The 18,349-nt window shown below is 32.5% G+C and overlaps 1 protein-coding gene across 2 annotated transcripts in view; it reads left to right on the forward strand.

The window, feature by feature from the left end:
- Positions 1–18,349, forward strand: part of Apoltp (Apolipoprotein lipid transfer particle) — a 1,459,665-nt gene that overhangs the window by 327,299 nt on the left and 1,114,017 nt on the right. For both annotated transcript variants that reach the window (XM_072546518.1, XM_072546519.1), the window contains exons 15-16: positions 416–711; positions 13,221–13,622. In XM_072546518.1, the coding sequence (XP_072402619.1) occupies positions 416–711; positions 13,221–13,622 (698 nt within the window). The remainder of the gene's footprint in view (positions 1–415; positions 712–13,220; positions 13,623–18,349) is intronic.

Consider the following 18,349-nt stretch of genomic DNA (forward strand, 5'->3'; position numbering starts at 1 on the left):
TGGGGCAGAATAATCTCCCTGTATAATACCTTTTCTTAATTTATTTTATTTTATGTCTTTTGCTTCCATTACTCATCATATTTTGTATACATCGTGAATGTTGTACACTCCTCTGATCTTTTCATAGAAAAAATTTCACCCTGTATACGATTTTTGAAAAGTCTAATTAAAATTTTACAAGTTAGACAAAAAGGTAATTTTTTAGATCTTAATTTTACCTGCATTTTTATGTACCGTTTGTAATAAATGAAATATTTTACAAGTATTGCTTTCAGATTGTCCAAACCAACCAACAAATCGTATATCTTAATATGCTCTATTTAGCAGCAGCGTTAAATTTTATGCCATCTTGTTTCTTTCACAAAGAGAGAAAAGAATAATTAATCTTATTATATGTTTATATGTTGTATTTTAGGTTATGTGGATACTATGAGCAAAAAAGGAAGATCCCAATATACTATCAAGTTAAAATTCGAAACTAAACGCTTTCGATCTGTACTTTATGGTTATGTATTAAAAGGCGACACATCTATTGAAGGGAGCTTAACAAACGACTACCAATTTGCTCATACAAAGAAACAGAGGGTATCATTTAATTTCGGTTTGGGAGATAAATCCCACAAGAAAAATATAGAAATATATTCATCATTTTTAAGTATACTTTCTAGTGCTTATCCAAATATGAACTTGGATGCTAATGCTACGTTCCATGTAAGTAAAGTTTTGCTAAACATATCTCATTTATTGTTATTACCAAAAAATAGTTAGTTTTGTCATGCGCAGGTATCTACAAATTTAAACCCAGAGACCAGACAAGACGTATAAGCTATTTTAATACTTTAATTAAAGTTTTCTTTATGTTCATATTGTTGCTCTTAAACTTTGAGGTTCTTCTGGTGAATATAAGCAATTTGGGTGGACAAATAGTCTGCTTCTGTTTTGAAATAAAGCTCATTTGGATTCTTAAGATCAGAATTACGTCGTCAGACTAACAAAGGATTTTAATTTTTTGTCTGCCCAGCTTGTACCTTGTTTATCCTTTTTTTTATTTCTTCTATGATAATTACTATTTAAATGGAAATAAGCCACAATTAAAGGTTAAAGTAACTTTATTACCGTTTCAATTACCACTTCTGAAATCATTCTCAAAATATACACATTAGTAAATTAAACAAATTTTGTTTTTTTATTACTTGGTGAAAAATTCTTCTAACAATTAAATTTTATCTGACTCATTTATATTGACAATTCAGACATACATTATACATTTGAAAGTAGACGACTTTAAAATGATATTGCCAATATTGTTGAGTTGCATTCCTGGGACGACTTTACTTGTAAGATAGTTCATTCGATTACATGAAATTAACTTTAACTTGAGAATATCTGTCAGAAAAAATCGTAGCATATAATTCTTTAAAAAGACAAACATATGCCATGATGACAGAAAAAATCTCCTGTTAGTGATTCCATAGTAAATAATAAGGGAAAAATCAGGAAAAAAACCTCATAATACTATCCCAACATGGTAAGAATTTCGTCGTGCATTTAGTTTACTTTCAACACCAAATTCTGATTTTATGTTTGTTATTTAAAAAAACATAAATGATGTATCCTCTATATGTTACTCGCTTACTAATAATGGTATTTTCTTTTTAATAATTTCCTCTTTTAATATGGGTAACCAGATCCTACTACATTCTGCCGAGATATTTGCCACACTTCTTCTTCTTCTTTTTCTATCTTCTGCCATTCTAGCACATTCTGACAATGGAGCGCCAATGGTAGCAACAATATGGTCCGTGTATCGTGTATGAGATCTACCTCTATTTTTTTTGCCTTCTACTTTTCCCTGGATGGTAAGTTTTTCAAGACCATTTCTTCGAAGCATATGTCCAAAATAGTTTATTATTTTTTCTGATATTTGTGTTCTTAGTCTTTTCTTTATGTTTAGCTGATCCAGTATGGATTCATTTGTTCTTCGGGCCACCCATGGTATTCTCAGCATTCGTCTCCAGCAGTACATCTCAAATATATCTATGTTCTTTTTGTCTTTCTCAGTAAGGATCCAGCATTCCGATCCATAAGTAAAAACTGGAAAAACTAGACTTCTTACTAGTCTCATTTTTGTATCGGTAGTTATTTCATGGCTTTTCTAAATTTTTGTTAATTTTGCCATAGCGCTTTTTGCGATTGCCGACCGCCGCTTTATTTCTTCAGTACAGCCTCCTTTGTTGGTTATTAATGAGCCCAGATACACAAATTTATCTACAACAGCGATATTGTTTATCATGACCAGATGATTTTGATTGTTGTTAGCTCTGTCAATTATCATGATTCTCGTTTTATCTCTGTTTATTTTAAGGCCCATCGTTAAGCTTACGTCTTCTATCCGTTGTAGCAAGTGAATCAATTCAGCTTCAGAACTAGCGAGGATAGTAGTATCATCTGCATATCTCAAGTTGCAAATCTTCTTCCCGCCAATGGTGATGCCACCGTTCCAGTCCTCAGTAGCTTTCCGCATTATCCATTCACGATAGATGTTAAATAGAATTGGGCTTAGTATGCAGCCTTGTCTCACGCCCTTTGTGACACTGAAACTATCGGTTAGTTCACCATTTATTCTAACTATGGCATAATTGTTATTGTACAGGCTTTTAATTAGCAGTATCAGATGATTGGGGACTCCCATTTCAGACAAAACCATTTCAGACAAACACATTTTACTCCAGTTGACCAAATTGAAAGCTTTACTATAATCTATGAAGCACAAATATGTTGTTGTGATGTTGAATTCTCTGGATTTTTCTACAATCTGCCGTACGTTTAAAGTTTGTTCTCTAGTACCACGTCCGGGGACGAAACCTGCTTGTTCCTCCGCAATGTTAGGTAGTAAAAAGGGCTTTATCCTCTCGAGAATTATGTGTAAGAGTATCTTACTGCAATGCGCAGTTAGAGTAATTGTGCGATAGTTGCTACATAAATCTTTCGCTCCCTTTTTATGTATGGGAATATATAGTGATTGTGTCCAGTCCTCAGGTCATTTACCTTTCTCCCACACTCTTTTACAAATTTGATGTATTATATCCACTCCAACGTCATCTAGAGCCCAAATCATTGCAATAGATATGTTATCTGGACCGGCAGCTTTCTGACTTTTTTGCCTCATAATTGCTGCTTCAACTTCACTTTTGAGTACGTCAGGTTTCGTCGCCAAACTGGCATCTTCTGTTTCTGGAGCTTTCCTCCATCATCAGTCGTCCACAGTATTCTTTCCATCCGTGTAAAATATCTTTTTTAGAAGTGAGTAGAGTTCCGTTATCATCTTTGATAACAAGGTAGTTTGGTGTAAAGAAACGTGTTATCTGCTTTATTTTTTTAAACATGTCTCTGGTCTCAGTTTTGGTTTTATGCCCTTCTATTTCCATGCAGATTTTGTTCAAGTGTGTGTTCTTGTCCTTTTTGCAGAGTCGTTTTATTTGACCGTTCAGCGCTTTATAGGCCTCTTTATCACTTTCACTGTTCAGTTCTGTAGCTTTTAAGCACTTCCTCTCCTGTATTTTAGTCCACGTGGGGTCTGTTATCCATTGTATCCTTCTTTCTTCTCTATCACTCTTAATGTTTTTCGCAGCATTATGCAATATGGATTTTGTTTTTGTCCATATGCTATTTGAGGACTCTTCTGGATTTAATGATTGTTTGAGGTCACATAGCTTTTGCGTTGCGGCTTTTTTGTACGGATCGTTATACCTTAGATGCCATTTAGTTGTTGTATTTCCTGTTTTTGGACTGTTTCTTAACTTCATGCGGAATTCAACTGATAAAAATTGATGGTCGCTATTACAATCTTTTCCTGGATAGGTCTTAACATCCTTAACAGCGCTCCTCCAACGGGTTTTTACCAGTATAAAATCTATCTAATTTTTGTATCTATTTCCTGGTGATATCCAAGTGTATAGTCGTCTTGGGTGATGTTGAAAGCCTGTATTAGTAATAAACAGGTTGTTGTCTATACAAAAGTGTAGCAAGCGTTCTCCTCTGTCATTTCTTTGGCCAAGTCCATATAATCCGACGGTCTCTCGCAAGTAATGATCTTCTGTAGTTACACCAATTTTAGCGTTGAAATCGCCTACGACTGCTGTGATTTCGCTACCTGCAAGACAATTGAGGCTTTCGAAATGTGGCTTTATCGTCGAATCCTTAAGATATACTATACCAACCACCTACTATACCAACCTACTAACCAGGACGTTTTATTAAGAATGTAAAAATGAAAAGAGTTGTTAATCCTTTCGCTGCGGAGCGGCTGAGAGGATTTGCATCCCGTCACTTCGGCGCAAATAGATGTCTCCCGCAGTGAAGCAAATATTTTTGGCTTTTAGATTACAGTTGACTTATTTTTACTTGTTTTTACATGTTGACCTGTTTTACTTTATTGTTCTATTTCAACTATTTATTGCCAATCATTTTACCATAAATATGAAAAATAAAGGATTGTAGTCTAGAAAAAAAACTAAATACCCCAAAAATCAATTTTAATAACAAAAAAATGGCTTAAGAAAAATTTAAACCAATGATTTTTCTCTAAAAACAAAAAAAAAATACAAATATAAATAATTTTTTAAATTATCTGACATTATAGATTTCGTAAAGTATGATATTTTTCGAAACAAGGTGTCACGCACAACCCGACATCACATGGTTCGCATGTAAACTGTTTCTTTCCGTAATTTATTTTTGCTACAAACAAAACATCTTTTTCATCTTCCATCTTTGTTGAGTAGTTTTAGTTTCTTGAGGTAATTTTTGTTGTGAAATGTCTACCAGTTAAACGATATTGGGCTGGATTTTCTGCTCTTCTTGGCCTGTATACGAAGTCGTCTAAATTTAATTCAATCATTTGCGAGATCCAATTTAACTGAAATTTGGCTAACGACTTCTTTTTTATGACATCTTGGAATAAGATATGACTATTTAGCAGTGCCATATTTATAATATGGAAAATGATCTTTTTGTAACACTTAGTGGACCTTCTAACACACTCAACTGAGCTGAGGAGCATGTCGGTTTTATCTACAGCTCCCATTTCCCTCCCTCCCTTTCATCAATAATACATTGCGGTTTTACTATTGGTACTTTTGTTTTCCTATCAGTTTTCCGGTATCTACTACATGTTTAATACGTGCTGTACTAAGCATGAATACGTCTCGTTTATCACACCACTTGGCAGTTAGTTGGTTTTTAGCGGTACGAAATACAGACTCACCCTTTTTAACTGTTCCTTCTTTTTGGCATTAATTTTCTATTTTTACGCTCAGTTCCTCAAGGGTTAGTGCAACGATCATGTGACCATAAAAAAAGATCAGGACTGCTGTACCAATTATCTACAAATAACATATGACCTTTGTCCAAATAGGAGTCAAGAAGAGTTTGAACTACACCTCCAGATTTTTCGAAGCTAAAATTCACAATTTCTGTTGTTGCTCCAGTTTAAATCACAAAATCTAATATATACCCAGTAGATGAGTCGCATAAGACAAAAAATTTCACATCGAATCGATGCCGCTTTAAGGGTACTTATTGCTTAAAAAAAACCGCCCCTTTTATAGCATTAGACTCCCATCAATGCATAATTCTCTGTATGGAGTAAACGATTCTGTGAATTTGACTCTCATATAATTCAAAATTCTTTGAATTTTTACATAATGTATCATCATACCTTGCCAAATTATTATCCAAAAAAAAATATTAGCCAAATTAAAAATGCATCATACTAAGTATTGTTAAAAATGGGTCTCGTGCCATTGTTTTTTTTGAAAGCAGATAGTTTCAGCGACTATGAAACTGGTTATATCCTCTCCAAAAAATACTTGGAAACATTCGTACCCGGAGCAGTTATCAAAAAGATCTGGAATATTATGCCCTGAATTACTAGAATCAAAAGGAAGATACGCGGCTGAATGTTTATACTTTCACATCTCAGGTTTTCGTCGATTCTATCAGTAGGTTCCTTTTTTCCCATAGCTCAACACCCACGTTAGTCTCATGCAGATCGTCTCGTTCGTCTATAGTAGAACTTGATAGATGCTAATTTATAAACTCTTGTTCAATTTCTTTAGCCGAATCATCAGATATATCAGTTTCATATATAAAAACTTATCTTCTGTATATCTTTGAGTCATAATTTCTTTCAATTCCACCATGGAATAATATTTACCCGTTTTGAGGTGGCGGCGTTTGATGTAATACATAGTTCAATTATTTATGAGTTCAAACAAAACGTAATCTTTTAAGTGACAATATTCACTTTACGGTACCAACGTATTCGCAATACTAAACAATTAAACACTAAACATCTTGTCTGTTACTTCCTCCTATCTACCCATCCCACTCGAGGCACTTTAATGCGATTACATATATGCGTCTCCCGTACATTTCGTGCACTAACAAAATTACGCAAATATGCGGTTCCGCAGTCAAAGGGTTAACCACAATAAAACCACAATAAAGCAGCCTAAATCGAATACCTCGGTCACATCATGAGAAACAGCTAAAGATATGGGTTGCTGTAATTAATTCTACAAGGAAAAGTAGTAGGCAAACGGGGACCAGGAAAGCGAAGTATATTCTGGCTTAAAAATCTACTTACGTGCTTCAACATAACAACCACAAATTTTTTCAGAGCAGGAGTTTGAAAAATACAGATTGCCATTATGGTCACCAACATTCGAAACGAATAAGCACTACAAGAAGAAGAAGTTGAAAATTCTTCTTCTTAAAGTGCCTATCCGTTCCGGATGTTGGCGATCATCACGGCTATCTTTACTATGTTTATTGCAGCGCGGAACAGTTCAGTGGTAGTCGTGTTATACCACTTTCGTAAATTTTGAAGCCAGGAAATGCGTCTTCTTCCCGGTCCTCTCTTACCATTTACCTTTCCTTGGAGAATCAGCTGGAGAAGGCCGCAACGTTCTTGATTTCTCATTACATGTCCTAGATATTCCAACTTTTTAGTTTTGACGGTCATGAGAATTTCACATTCTTTCCCCATTCTACGCAGGACCTCCACATTAGTAACTCTGTCAACCCAGGATATACGTAAGATGCGCCTATAACACCACATTTCGAAAGCTTCGAGCCGATTCATAGATGCAACAGTCAGTGTCCACGCTTCCATTCCGTAGAGCAGAACTGTGAATATGTAGCAGTTCAATAGACAGCATTTTGTTTTTAATGATATGTCTCGACTGTTGAAAATGGTTCTCATTCTAATGAATGCTGCTTTTGCTTTTATTATTCGCTGTTTAATTTCTGTTGAGTGTCCCATTGGCTATTTAAATTGGTGCCTAGATATGTATATTGCTCGACTCTTTTGATATTCTGTTGGTTGATTGTAAGTTGAGCGTTTAGTATTGGTTTTTTACTAATTGTCATAAATTTGGTTTTCTTTATGTTTAGAGCTAGTCCGTATCTGTTGCTGACTTCTGTTATGCGATTTGTTGATATCTGTAAGTCATTCAGATTATTGGCAAAAACTATAGTGTCATCTGCATATCTAATGATATTCAACCATTCACCGTTTATTAGTATTCCTTTCGCACAACCGTCTAAAGCTTCCTTAAATACCCATTCAGAATAAATATTGAACAACAATGGAGACAAATACGAAAACAAAAAAAAAAAAAAATGTTTTACTAATGTTTGTATTTTGAGAACGATTTCCGAAGTGGAAATTGAAACGTCAATAAACGTATTTTAACCTTGAATTGTGGCTTATTCCCATTTAAATATAAATTAATTTAAAATGCCACAAGAAATTAGCTTCAGAACAGAATTATGCCTGTATCATATATATTGTTAAATATATTTGTCAACCATTTTATGCCATCATAGTCCATAAGCTTTAAGAATTCTGAGTGAAAATTATCAGGGCCTACTGCTTTACCATCTTTGGTGCTTTTGATGGCATATTTTACTTCTTCGACTGTAAATGGTGGTCCAGATTCGCAATTGGTGTTTGTTGTAATACCAGTGTTACTTCGTATATCTTCAAAAGTTTTTTCCACGTATTTAATCCAAATATCCCTTTTATGCTTTATTTCCAGTACTATGTTTCCCTGATTATCTTCCAGGAATCCAGTGTTCTTGTGTTTATACAGGCCTGCCGCTTCTTTAATCTTTTTATGGAGGTTAAATGAATCATGTTTTTGTTGTAATGACTCTATCTCTGTACACTTCGAGCTATACCAATTTTCTTTTGCTATTTTAATAGCCCTTTTTATTTCGTTATTTATGTTGTTGTAGTAATTCTTATTATCTTTAGCGTTTCTTCTGTCTTCCATCATACATAGAATCTCCTCCCTCATCCATTCCTTTTTATTTGTTCTTTCAGGTTTTAAGTATTTCTCTGTTATTTCTTGACTTACGTGACTCAAGTCAAGTTGAAAATTAGTGGACTAAAACTATCCCATTTCCAAATTTCAAAGATAACGTCTACTTTCGATGACAGTTCACGCACAGAACACCAGAAAATAAGGGATGTTTAACTGCAATGTGTATCAATATGTCATCTATTTCGAGAAGGCATTAGACAAAGTACCACATAGGAAACTAATCGATATCCTAAAATCATCAGGACTGGATGGTAAGGATATAAGACTTATCATCATTCTGGCCTTAAAACTCTCTCTTCAGTCGTCCCTATCCATCACCTTTCTCCGCCGAGCACGTCTTCCCATATTTCCCATATCTTCATCGATGTTATCAAGGAACTTGTTTTAGTTCTTTTTTTTTCTTTTCTGACCAATGGGTCTATCAAGGAGCGTTTTCTTATCATTTTGTTCCATCCGCATTACATGCCCTACTCACCTCAGACGTCAAATCTTAATATATTTTACGATATCTGGTTCCTTGTATATTTTATAAAGTTGGAAGTTGTATCGTCTTCTCCATATTTCATTGTCAATCACCGCTCCTTAGAACAGCCTCAGTTCTTTTCTTTTGAGACGTCTTAACATTTTTTCATTACTTTTTGTAAAAGTCCAGGACTCCAAACCATATGTTAGGACTGGGCGTATTATTGCTTTGTAGAGTTTTGTCTTTGTATTTCTCCATATAATTAAGGATATATAAAGGAGCATCTTGTGGCCATGCAAATTCTGCGATTTATCTCTGCTCCCAGGTATACAAATTCGTTAACTCCTTTGATGCCGTAATTTTCCATAAAAAGTGGACACAGGATTTGTGGTTGCATGCTTATTTTCATGTACTTTGTTTTGTCTAAATCGACATCCTAAAAACATCAGGACTTAATAGTAAGAATATAAGACTAATCTCAAACTTATATCTCCAACAAAAAGCAACAGTATGATTCGAAAATGAACTGTCTGAGATTTTTGTAGTTGGAAAAGTAGTTCAAGACGGTTGTATACTGTCAACAGCGTTATTTAGCATACAGATTGAACCAATTTAAAACGGAACATACAATTTAATATATATCTGTTTGAACTGCATTTGAAATAGTGGACCAATATAAAACTTGGACAAAAATAAATCCATACCCGGTGATAGACATTGTATAAAATATCGTTCAACTATCAGTCTCCTTTAAAGGAAAGAGGAGCTTGCCTAATAGTCGGAGAGATAGAGCTGAAATTTTGAACTGATCAGTAATATGACATTTCTCTATTGGAATATATTCATTGTAACTGGGTTAAGACTTTGCCTTACAGGCGGACGCCCCTCGTGGTACAGGAGGTGGCTATACAGGGATGAAGTTGTAATTTTTTCGGAAAAATTAACGATCGATAATATGGCTAAAAATTTGCCCAGAGTAAGATCTTGGTATAACTAGACGAAATCCCAAGGGGCGGACGCGAGAGTAGATACATAAGGTGTGGCGGACAGGGGTGAAGTTGCAATTTTTTGGGGAAAAATTAACGATAAGTAATATGTCCGCCATTTTCATGGCTCATTATTTAGCCCCTAAAAACTATAAATCCAAAAGGGCGAACAGCTGGGTTGGTACAGAGAGCCATAAAACGGGGTCAAATGTATGTAATTTCCTCAAAATTTTCCAAAAAAATTTCCGTAAATGAAAATTTTCGTAATTTTTTGAGGTAAAATCTAATTTGTAGAATTCTTTCGATTTTTTGTCAGTTATACTATGATTTTTTTCCAAAAATTTTCAAACGATTTTTCCGATAAGAAAAAAAAATTTAGAAAAACTTTAAAAATTTCGTCATTTTTCTCACTCTCATTGATGTCATTACATTCATCATCTTCGTCACTTTCACTTTCAATAATATCACATTCATTATCTGCTTCATTTTCAATCACTACTTCTCGAACTGATTCTGGCATCTGAGGTCCACTAAACCATTTAAATTTATATGTTTCATCTTCAAACTCCCAACCATGTTCTTCAACAATCAATTCTGTTGGTACTTTTTATGAGCATTTGTCCAAATATTTGAAATATAATGAGCTCGCAGTAGATGTTGGTGTAATTCATCTTGACATGGTGGTAAGCTTGAAGCATCGAAATTTTTTAGTTTTTTTTTAAGGTTCGTTCACATCATGCAACTTATACTGCCGGTTAAATAGTGAAAATCTGACATCGTTTACTTTTCTTTTTGGAATTGTTCTCGTCAGTCCTGTTCCATATAAGTGACATATGAAAGTTTCTAAGGTTTCAAAAACTTCATTACAATCGAAGTCAGTTTCACCAAGTTGAATAAAAGCATCTTGATACTTATTACATTTAGCGCATGCGTCTAGAATTACTGATCTAAATGAACGCGCATCATTATTATTTTAATATTTTAAAATAATAATGATGCAAAATTAATGTCCAAACAGAATTTGTAAAATTATAATTAACTAATGAAAAAAAATTCAATCAATTTAAAAGTTAAAAAAAAATATTGAAAATATCTACAAAATAAATTTCAAAACTTAAAAAATTGATAATTCCACTATTAAATTGATTTTTATTAATAATTATTTGTAAAATGTTAAAGGAATTCTACAAATTGAATTTTATCTATTGATAAATAGAAATAATATATTTTGTATTTGATTATTAATGTAATAATAAATCAAATTTTTCTTATATCTGATCAATCATTATTTATGCAATATAAATTTAAAAACCTTTTTATTGTAATAAAAAATAAGTAAAATTACTATTTGTTATACCAAAAATATTTAATAATTAACATTATAAAATTACTTTAATTTAATAAAATATCAAATATCAAACATTTATTCAATTAAAAATTAATTCGTAAAATATTTATATTTAAGAAAAAAAATGTGATTTGTGAAGTAAATATGACTTTAGTTTGGAAAAAAAACATTATCATAATATCATTTTAATACTACAAAATATTCTATAAAAGATTCAGACGATGACGTAGAGTTTTATCAAATGTTTTAGAAAAGTTTTTCTAAATTTTTTTTTCTTATCGGAAAAATCGTTTGAAAATTTTTGGAAAAAAATCATTGTATAACTTACAGTAAATCGAAGGGATTCTACAAATTAGATTTTACCTCAAAAAATTACGAAAATTTTCATTTACGGAAATTTTTTTGGAAAATTTTGAGGAAAACTCTACTTGACGCTTCTCAGAATAGTAACAGAAGTGAGCATACAAATTTTCAAATCAATCGGTATAAAAATATCATAATAAAATCAGTTTGAAAATTGTTACCGAGACCTAAAATGCGCAGGCAAGTGGTACATTTGACCCCGTTTTGTGGCTCTCTGTACCAACCCAGCTGTCCGCACTTTTGGATTTAAAGTTTTTGGGGGCTAAATAATGAGCCATGAAAATGGCGGACATATTACTTATCGTTAATTTTTCCCCAAAAAATTGCAATTTCACCCCTGTCCGCCACACCTTATGTATCTACTCTCGCGTCCGCCCTTTGGGATTTCGTCTAGTTATACCAAGATCTTACTCTGGGCAAATTTTCAGCCATATTATCGATCGTTAATTTTTCCGAAAAAAATGACAACTTTATCCCTGTATAGCCACCCCCTGTACCACGAGGGGCGTCCGCCTGTAAGGCAAAGTCTTAACCCAGTTACAATGAATATATTCCAATAGAGAAATGTCATATTACTGATCAGTTTAAAATTTCGGCTCTATCTCTTGGACTATAAGGAAGCGATAAGTGGTTTGACAGCATAATAACTGCTTGTTTAGTCTAGTTTTTTCAGTGATTCTAGGCAACCTATTTGGGAGGAGTTTTGACTTGTTCTTGAATGAGTTTCGAATCCAGCAGCCTGCTGAAGTATTGGATTTTTATAATATAATTATTTGACAACCTTTTGTTGGCCAACCACCTAGAGCGGAGTTGAGCCGAAATACATTGATTTCGTATGTTCCGTTTTAAATTCGTTCAATCTGTATATTTTGAACACGTCACACCGTTAGAAGGAGAAAATATTGCTCTCTGGGCTACAATATTAAGGATACCTAGGATCATAGCTACGAAATAAAAACCCGTATTGAAAAAGCCAGAAGCTCGTTTAACGGTCTTAGGAAGATTGCCTACAACTTGTCTTTCTCCTAAGTATCAAATACGTTTAAGAATTCTTAGATGTACCGTCTTTAGTATCTTTTACAGAGTAGAAAGCTGGAGTTTTACAAATAATACCACAAAATGGTTAGAGGCATTTGAAATGTGGCGATACCGACGTATGTTAACGGTCTCATATATACACTACACAACTAACAACTTTTCTCCAGAGGCTAAGAAATTATTAAAACAGTATATTCTAGTTATCAGATAATTAAGTTTCGAATATGTATTGCATGCCAGTTAAAAGTGATTTTACTTCAATGTTATAGATATTTAATATTATGTCCTGATTTCTATTGGTTTAATTTGTTATCATATCTGATAGCGGAATTGAATTTATTGAAGCCTACTGAGAAAATATTTCAGGCCAAAGCCAAGCAAAATAATCACAGAGGTTCTCAATAATTACTGTTTTTTTTAATTATACCTCTAAAATAGGCATGGAGGGATTACGACAGGGAATACTGCAGGGTAATTTTTTTTAACGTCACCGGTAAATGGAACTTGTTTCTTTGGAACCCGATCAAATTACAATTAACGTAGATATAAAACTATAAAGTCAAGAATATTACTAGGATTACTAGGAATACTATGTACTTACTTTTTTTAATTTATATATTTCTTTTTAGCGAAGCGATTCTCACAAAGATCTAGTATTCAAATTGTATCAAAGTCCTTTACCTCGAAATCACCCTGACGCCGAAGACAAAATGTTTAAATTTGAAATATTGGCATCTCATTCATTCCTTGTCGATGGTAGAAGAAAATTAAGAATAGAGACCTCAATTAACCGAAAATCCAGCAATTTAGGCTTAAGAGGAGAATTTACCTATGAAACCTATCGGCACGATGTTAGTTCTGCTCTGGTGATTCAGTATGGACAAAATAAAGAGCTCTCAATTACGACATTCTGGTCGCATCCACGCACCAATTTCGAACATATAAAGACTCATATAAATATCACCATTCCATCTTTTACGCCCATGATTTTAAGGCTAGAAGTGTTAGAAAAACAACCCAAGGATTTTATGGTAAGTAACTAAATATAATCAGTTTACGTTATGAATTATTAGATAGTCTTAAATAGAAAGACATAAATACCTTAAGTTAAACGAAATACGTTAAATGTAAGTAATAAATACTTTAAGTTAAATGTACTTTTCTGGTAGCATTCTGATCACTTATCGTTTTTTATTTCTTACGTATATTGAATATATACGTAATATATTTTAATCCATAATATATATACGTATAAATAAAAAGTGTTTAAATAGTTACAAATGATGATGAGAAACTAAAAGAAGCACGGAAGCATTCATATTATAAGAAGCGCAGGCGCAAATAAAAACAGAAACCTTTACGGATGAAATGAAGATATTAAATAAGAAAAATATGTTGAAGGACCATAAAGATCGCATCTACTTAAATAATGATCTGACATCAACACAAAAGAAAGTACAGAAAAAAAGTTAAAATAGCAAGAAAAGTAAAGGAAAATAGACAAAAATAGGCTACAAGAAGTTCATTATGAATGGAATCGATATGGATATGGAATAAAGAACAACAAGTATTAAAAGCAAACACAAGAGTAAAGTTGCCAAAAAGCTAGTAGAAGAAAAGAAACTGAGGATATGTAACCGAAACGACAAGGAAAAATAATACGACTATGAAAAATAGACAAATAAGTACAAAAGAAGGGAACAATCTAAGAAAATAATAAAAATTGGGATATGGAATGTAAAAACTACTTTTAATTAGGCAGCTTTAAGAAACTTAGACCAAATAATTTAAAAATATTCAACATATATCCTTGTCTTGCAAGAAATAAAACAACCGGGAAATGAAATAATAAAATAGAAAAAAAAACTCCGTGTTCAATGTGGTGGGATCCAGACATATTTTCGACTAAAATTCAAGATGTCTGAGAAAGTAAACAATGCAGTTGTAGATTTTCAAGCAATATCAGATATAAAATGTTACAAGAAAGTAAAAGGAAAATATGGAATGGTATGTGTTATTAACGTGCATGTACTCATCGAAAATAAAGATTCATAAAATGAAACAGAGTTCTGCGAAAAGCTAAACACCCTAATAGGAAATATACAGAAATAAGATATATAAAAATAATCATTGGAGATATTAATGCTAAAATCGTAAAACAGAAAATATATAGGAGAATAAGAGGGACGAATACCAAATTTGCTACGATACAGACAACAAAATTAAAATAGCTAGTTCAGGCTTGGATCATACACACATTCAAGGTAACACGGACTTCCTTAGATGGAAAAGTAAAAACCCAGATAGGTCATATCCTAATAAAAAGCAAACATGATAAGGCAATAGTCGAGAGGGGCAAAGATCAACAGTTACCATACACTAGTAATAGCAAAATTAAAACAAGAATTACCAATAATTCCATAACCTGCTAGAGACAGATTAAATTACCAATTAGAGCGTATTCAAGAGAAACAGGTTGTAAACAGACTAGAGGAAGAAATAAATAAAAAGCTGAATTCAGTCAAGCAGGAAATAGAAAAAGAATGGCAGAAAATACAAATAGCCATGTCGGAAGTAGCTAAAAAGTGTGTACGAAGAGTTTATATAAAGAGACGTCAAGACTGGCTCAATATGGAATGTTGTTATGCTTTGACAAAAATAAACAAGACAAAAACACCAATAGACACAGAAAATACCCAAAATACGGTCGAAACCCATGCGACTAGAAAAAAAGAAGTTAAAAGATGTTACAGAAAGAAGATTATACGTACCAGTTAAATACGCGCGATAAATTGACAAAAACCGGCAGTTATTCATTATCCAGATTGCTGTACTAAAGCTGAACAAATTGGCGTAAAAACACAGCTGTTTTCGAAAACTAAATATGAGACGGAATTTGGATATCTATATCTCACACAAACTGCTCTTCTACAAAAGTATGCTAAAATATGATATGGCAAGAAACGCCAGTCGCAGTGAATTTCACAGCTGATTGCCACATAAATTCACATAAATCTATGTAGAGCAATAGTATAATTTTGTATATGACAAAGAACATTATAATATATTATATATATATATATATATATATATATATATATATATATATATATATATATATATATATATATATATATATATATATAGTAAACTCTTAAATATTGGGGAAATCTGCAAGAAAGACTCTAATGTGTATCAATTGTTTCGCCGAACGTTTTCGCCAAAGAGAATTAATTTTGCTTCTTCAGGGCTGAAAGAGAATAAATTATAATTAGCTACCATATATTATCTATTAAAACATTATTGATCTTACCGTAACTTAGAATTGTAGAGTTAGAATATTAAAAAACTTAGCTAGTAACATAGTGGTGTTTTTTGTTACTATGTGCAAAAAAAGTTTTTTGTAAGGTTTGAAATGTATGGTAGCTTTGAACTTGACACGTAAAGGCTTACCCAAGGTTAATCGAAAAACCCAATGTAACTACATTTAAAAGGAGGTAATTCTTTGAATTGTCGGCAATAACTAAATTTTTGATTTTTAGATAGTTTAAAAGTGAGGTTCTGTTTTAGCCAGAACGCAAGCGCTGACAACTTCATTGTTCTTATGAATCTTTATGTCGTTAAGGTTCATTGGTAAAAAACGAATGAATTTAAATCCCAGTATAGGGAAATATTATTTTGATTTACTTTATTTAATTATATTATATTGTTCATGTATTATTGCATCTTATTGAGATGTATCTAAGAAAAGCAAGGGAATGTTATATATTTTTTTGTGTTAATGAAAATTAATTATAAAGGTATGTTAGTTGTTAATGGATATATCAGTCAAGTTAGTTATCTGTGATATAGTATTGTTCTTTATTCTCCACCGTGAGAACAATAAATCTAAAAGAGAGTTCATTGAAATGTCTTATATTTTCCTTAACGATTTCTCCATTAATGTTAAGACTGACATCAAGAATCTAAGCGATATATACCACTTGTTACTTAAATCAGGTACCAGATGACACTAACTAAATTATATTAACAAAATTTTGTACCTTTCTATCACTGAATGCCTAAATGAAACTGTTCTCCACTATAGAGATTTTAATCACCACTCAATGTCTTCGTTCTCAGCTTCGGTTATCCTTGTTTTTGTGAAATTACTTTTTTCAATTATCAGCTTCCACCAATTTAAAATATTTTTATATCCAATCACCATATAACTATTATAATTTTAATTTCTTCTAATCTCCATTGACCATATATTCTTCTTATATATTTTCCAATACTATCAAATTTTGATACTAAATCACTGATTATTGCATACTTTATACTTTCTTCCTAATTCTGACTTATTAATCTTGAACTTACTGAACAACTGACTTCACTAACTGTAACTTACTAACTAACTGTCTCCTTATACTGACTTCATAGTAACTGTAACTGTCTCCCTTACTGACTGACCGGCCCCTTTTGAATCCAAATCACTGAGTATTTATATCTTTTTCCATGTTCCAGAATCATCTGGCAAGAAATCATATTGGAATTGTTCTATTTTCTAAATATATGAATTTTCTGGAATAGTCTATCTCGCAAACAGGGTTAACTCTCGTGTTCTAGAGAATTCTTTTCTTTTCTATCAAGAATTTTGTTGACATTTAGGCTTTTCAGATCAGAATATAAACTTATATGTAATTTAAACAACCTAAATTAATAAACTACACTATTTCAAATCCGTAACTATATATAAACTAAACATTTTAAATTAAGAAATAACCCCACTTTATATTCGCAACAATCACTTGAATGTCATTTTCAGAGTATTTTTGGTTGCTTATGCACATGGCTCACTTAAATATATTTACAATATTATAATTATTAAAAAAAAATTTTTACACTTATTATATGCTAATTTCTTAAGAATACTCTCATATAAATAATTTTTATAGTATATAACTTAAAATAACCAAATACTTTTTATATATAACATTATCTAGTGTGTAACTTATAAATTATTTTTAATCACTATGTTTCTTTCTCCTATATTCTATATCATTTCAATATATACATATATACATATATATATATATATATATATATACATATATATATATATATATATATATATATATATATATATATATATATATTTAAACTTAGAGCTAAGATTAATATTATTATAAAAATTAATATTAAACTCACCAGTCTTCCGGGTTGAACCGCGTCGATATCCATTTTGCCGAGCTTTCGACATCCTCTCTGATGTCTTCTTCAGGGCTTCCGAGGTCTCAGTCTCCCGAGCCCCCAGACACTACTACACTCACTAGTCACTTCTAGTTCACTCACTAGTTCACTACTACGACTGGGACCAGGGGACGGTTCATTTATACCGTCGATGGTGACGTGGCCTAGGTGGGGGTTAGGGTGAGGATTGGCGCGAGAGTTGGCGCGAACATTTCCGACAGTGGGATTTTGATTCGAAGATGGAGGGGGCGATATTTTGTTTATGAGAGGTCTCCATGTAGAAGGTAACCGTATGGCGTCATCTCTTTTATTAAGGCAATTTGGTCTTTTTTCTATTTCTATGGCTTCTCGGATAATTCTTGGTTTATAAAAGCGGATGGGGGCTATGGTTCTGGAGTTTTCGAAATCAATTTTGTGACCTGTATGAAGATGGTGTTGACCGAGAGCTGAAATTGAATCGGAATTGCGAACAGAAATGGAATGTTCATAAATCCTATTTTGAATTCTACGATTTGTTTGGCCTATA

Source organism: Diabrotica undecimpunctata, chromosome 10 (genome assembly GCF_040954645.1).
Source record: "Diabrotica undecimpunctata isolate CICGRU chromosome 10, icDiaUnde3, whole genome shotgun sequence".
NCBI lineage: Eukaryota > Metazoa > Arthropoda > Insecta > Coleoptera > Chrysomelidae > Diabrotica > Diabrotica undecimpunctata.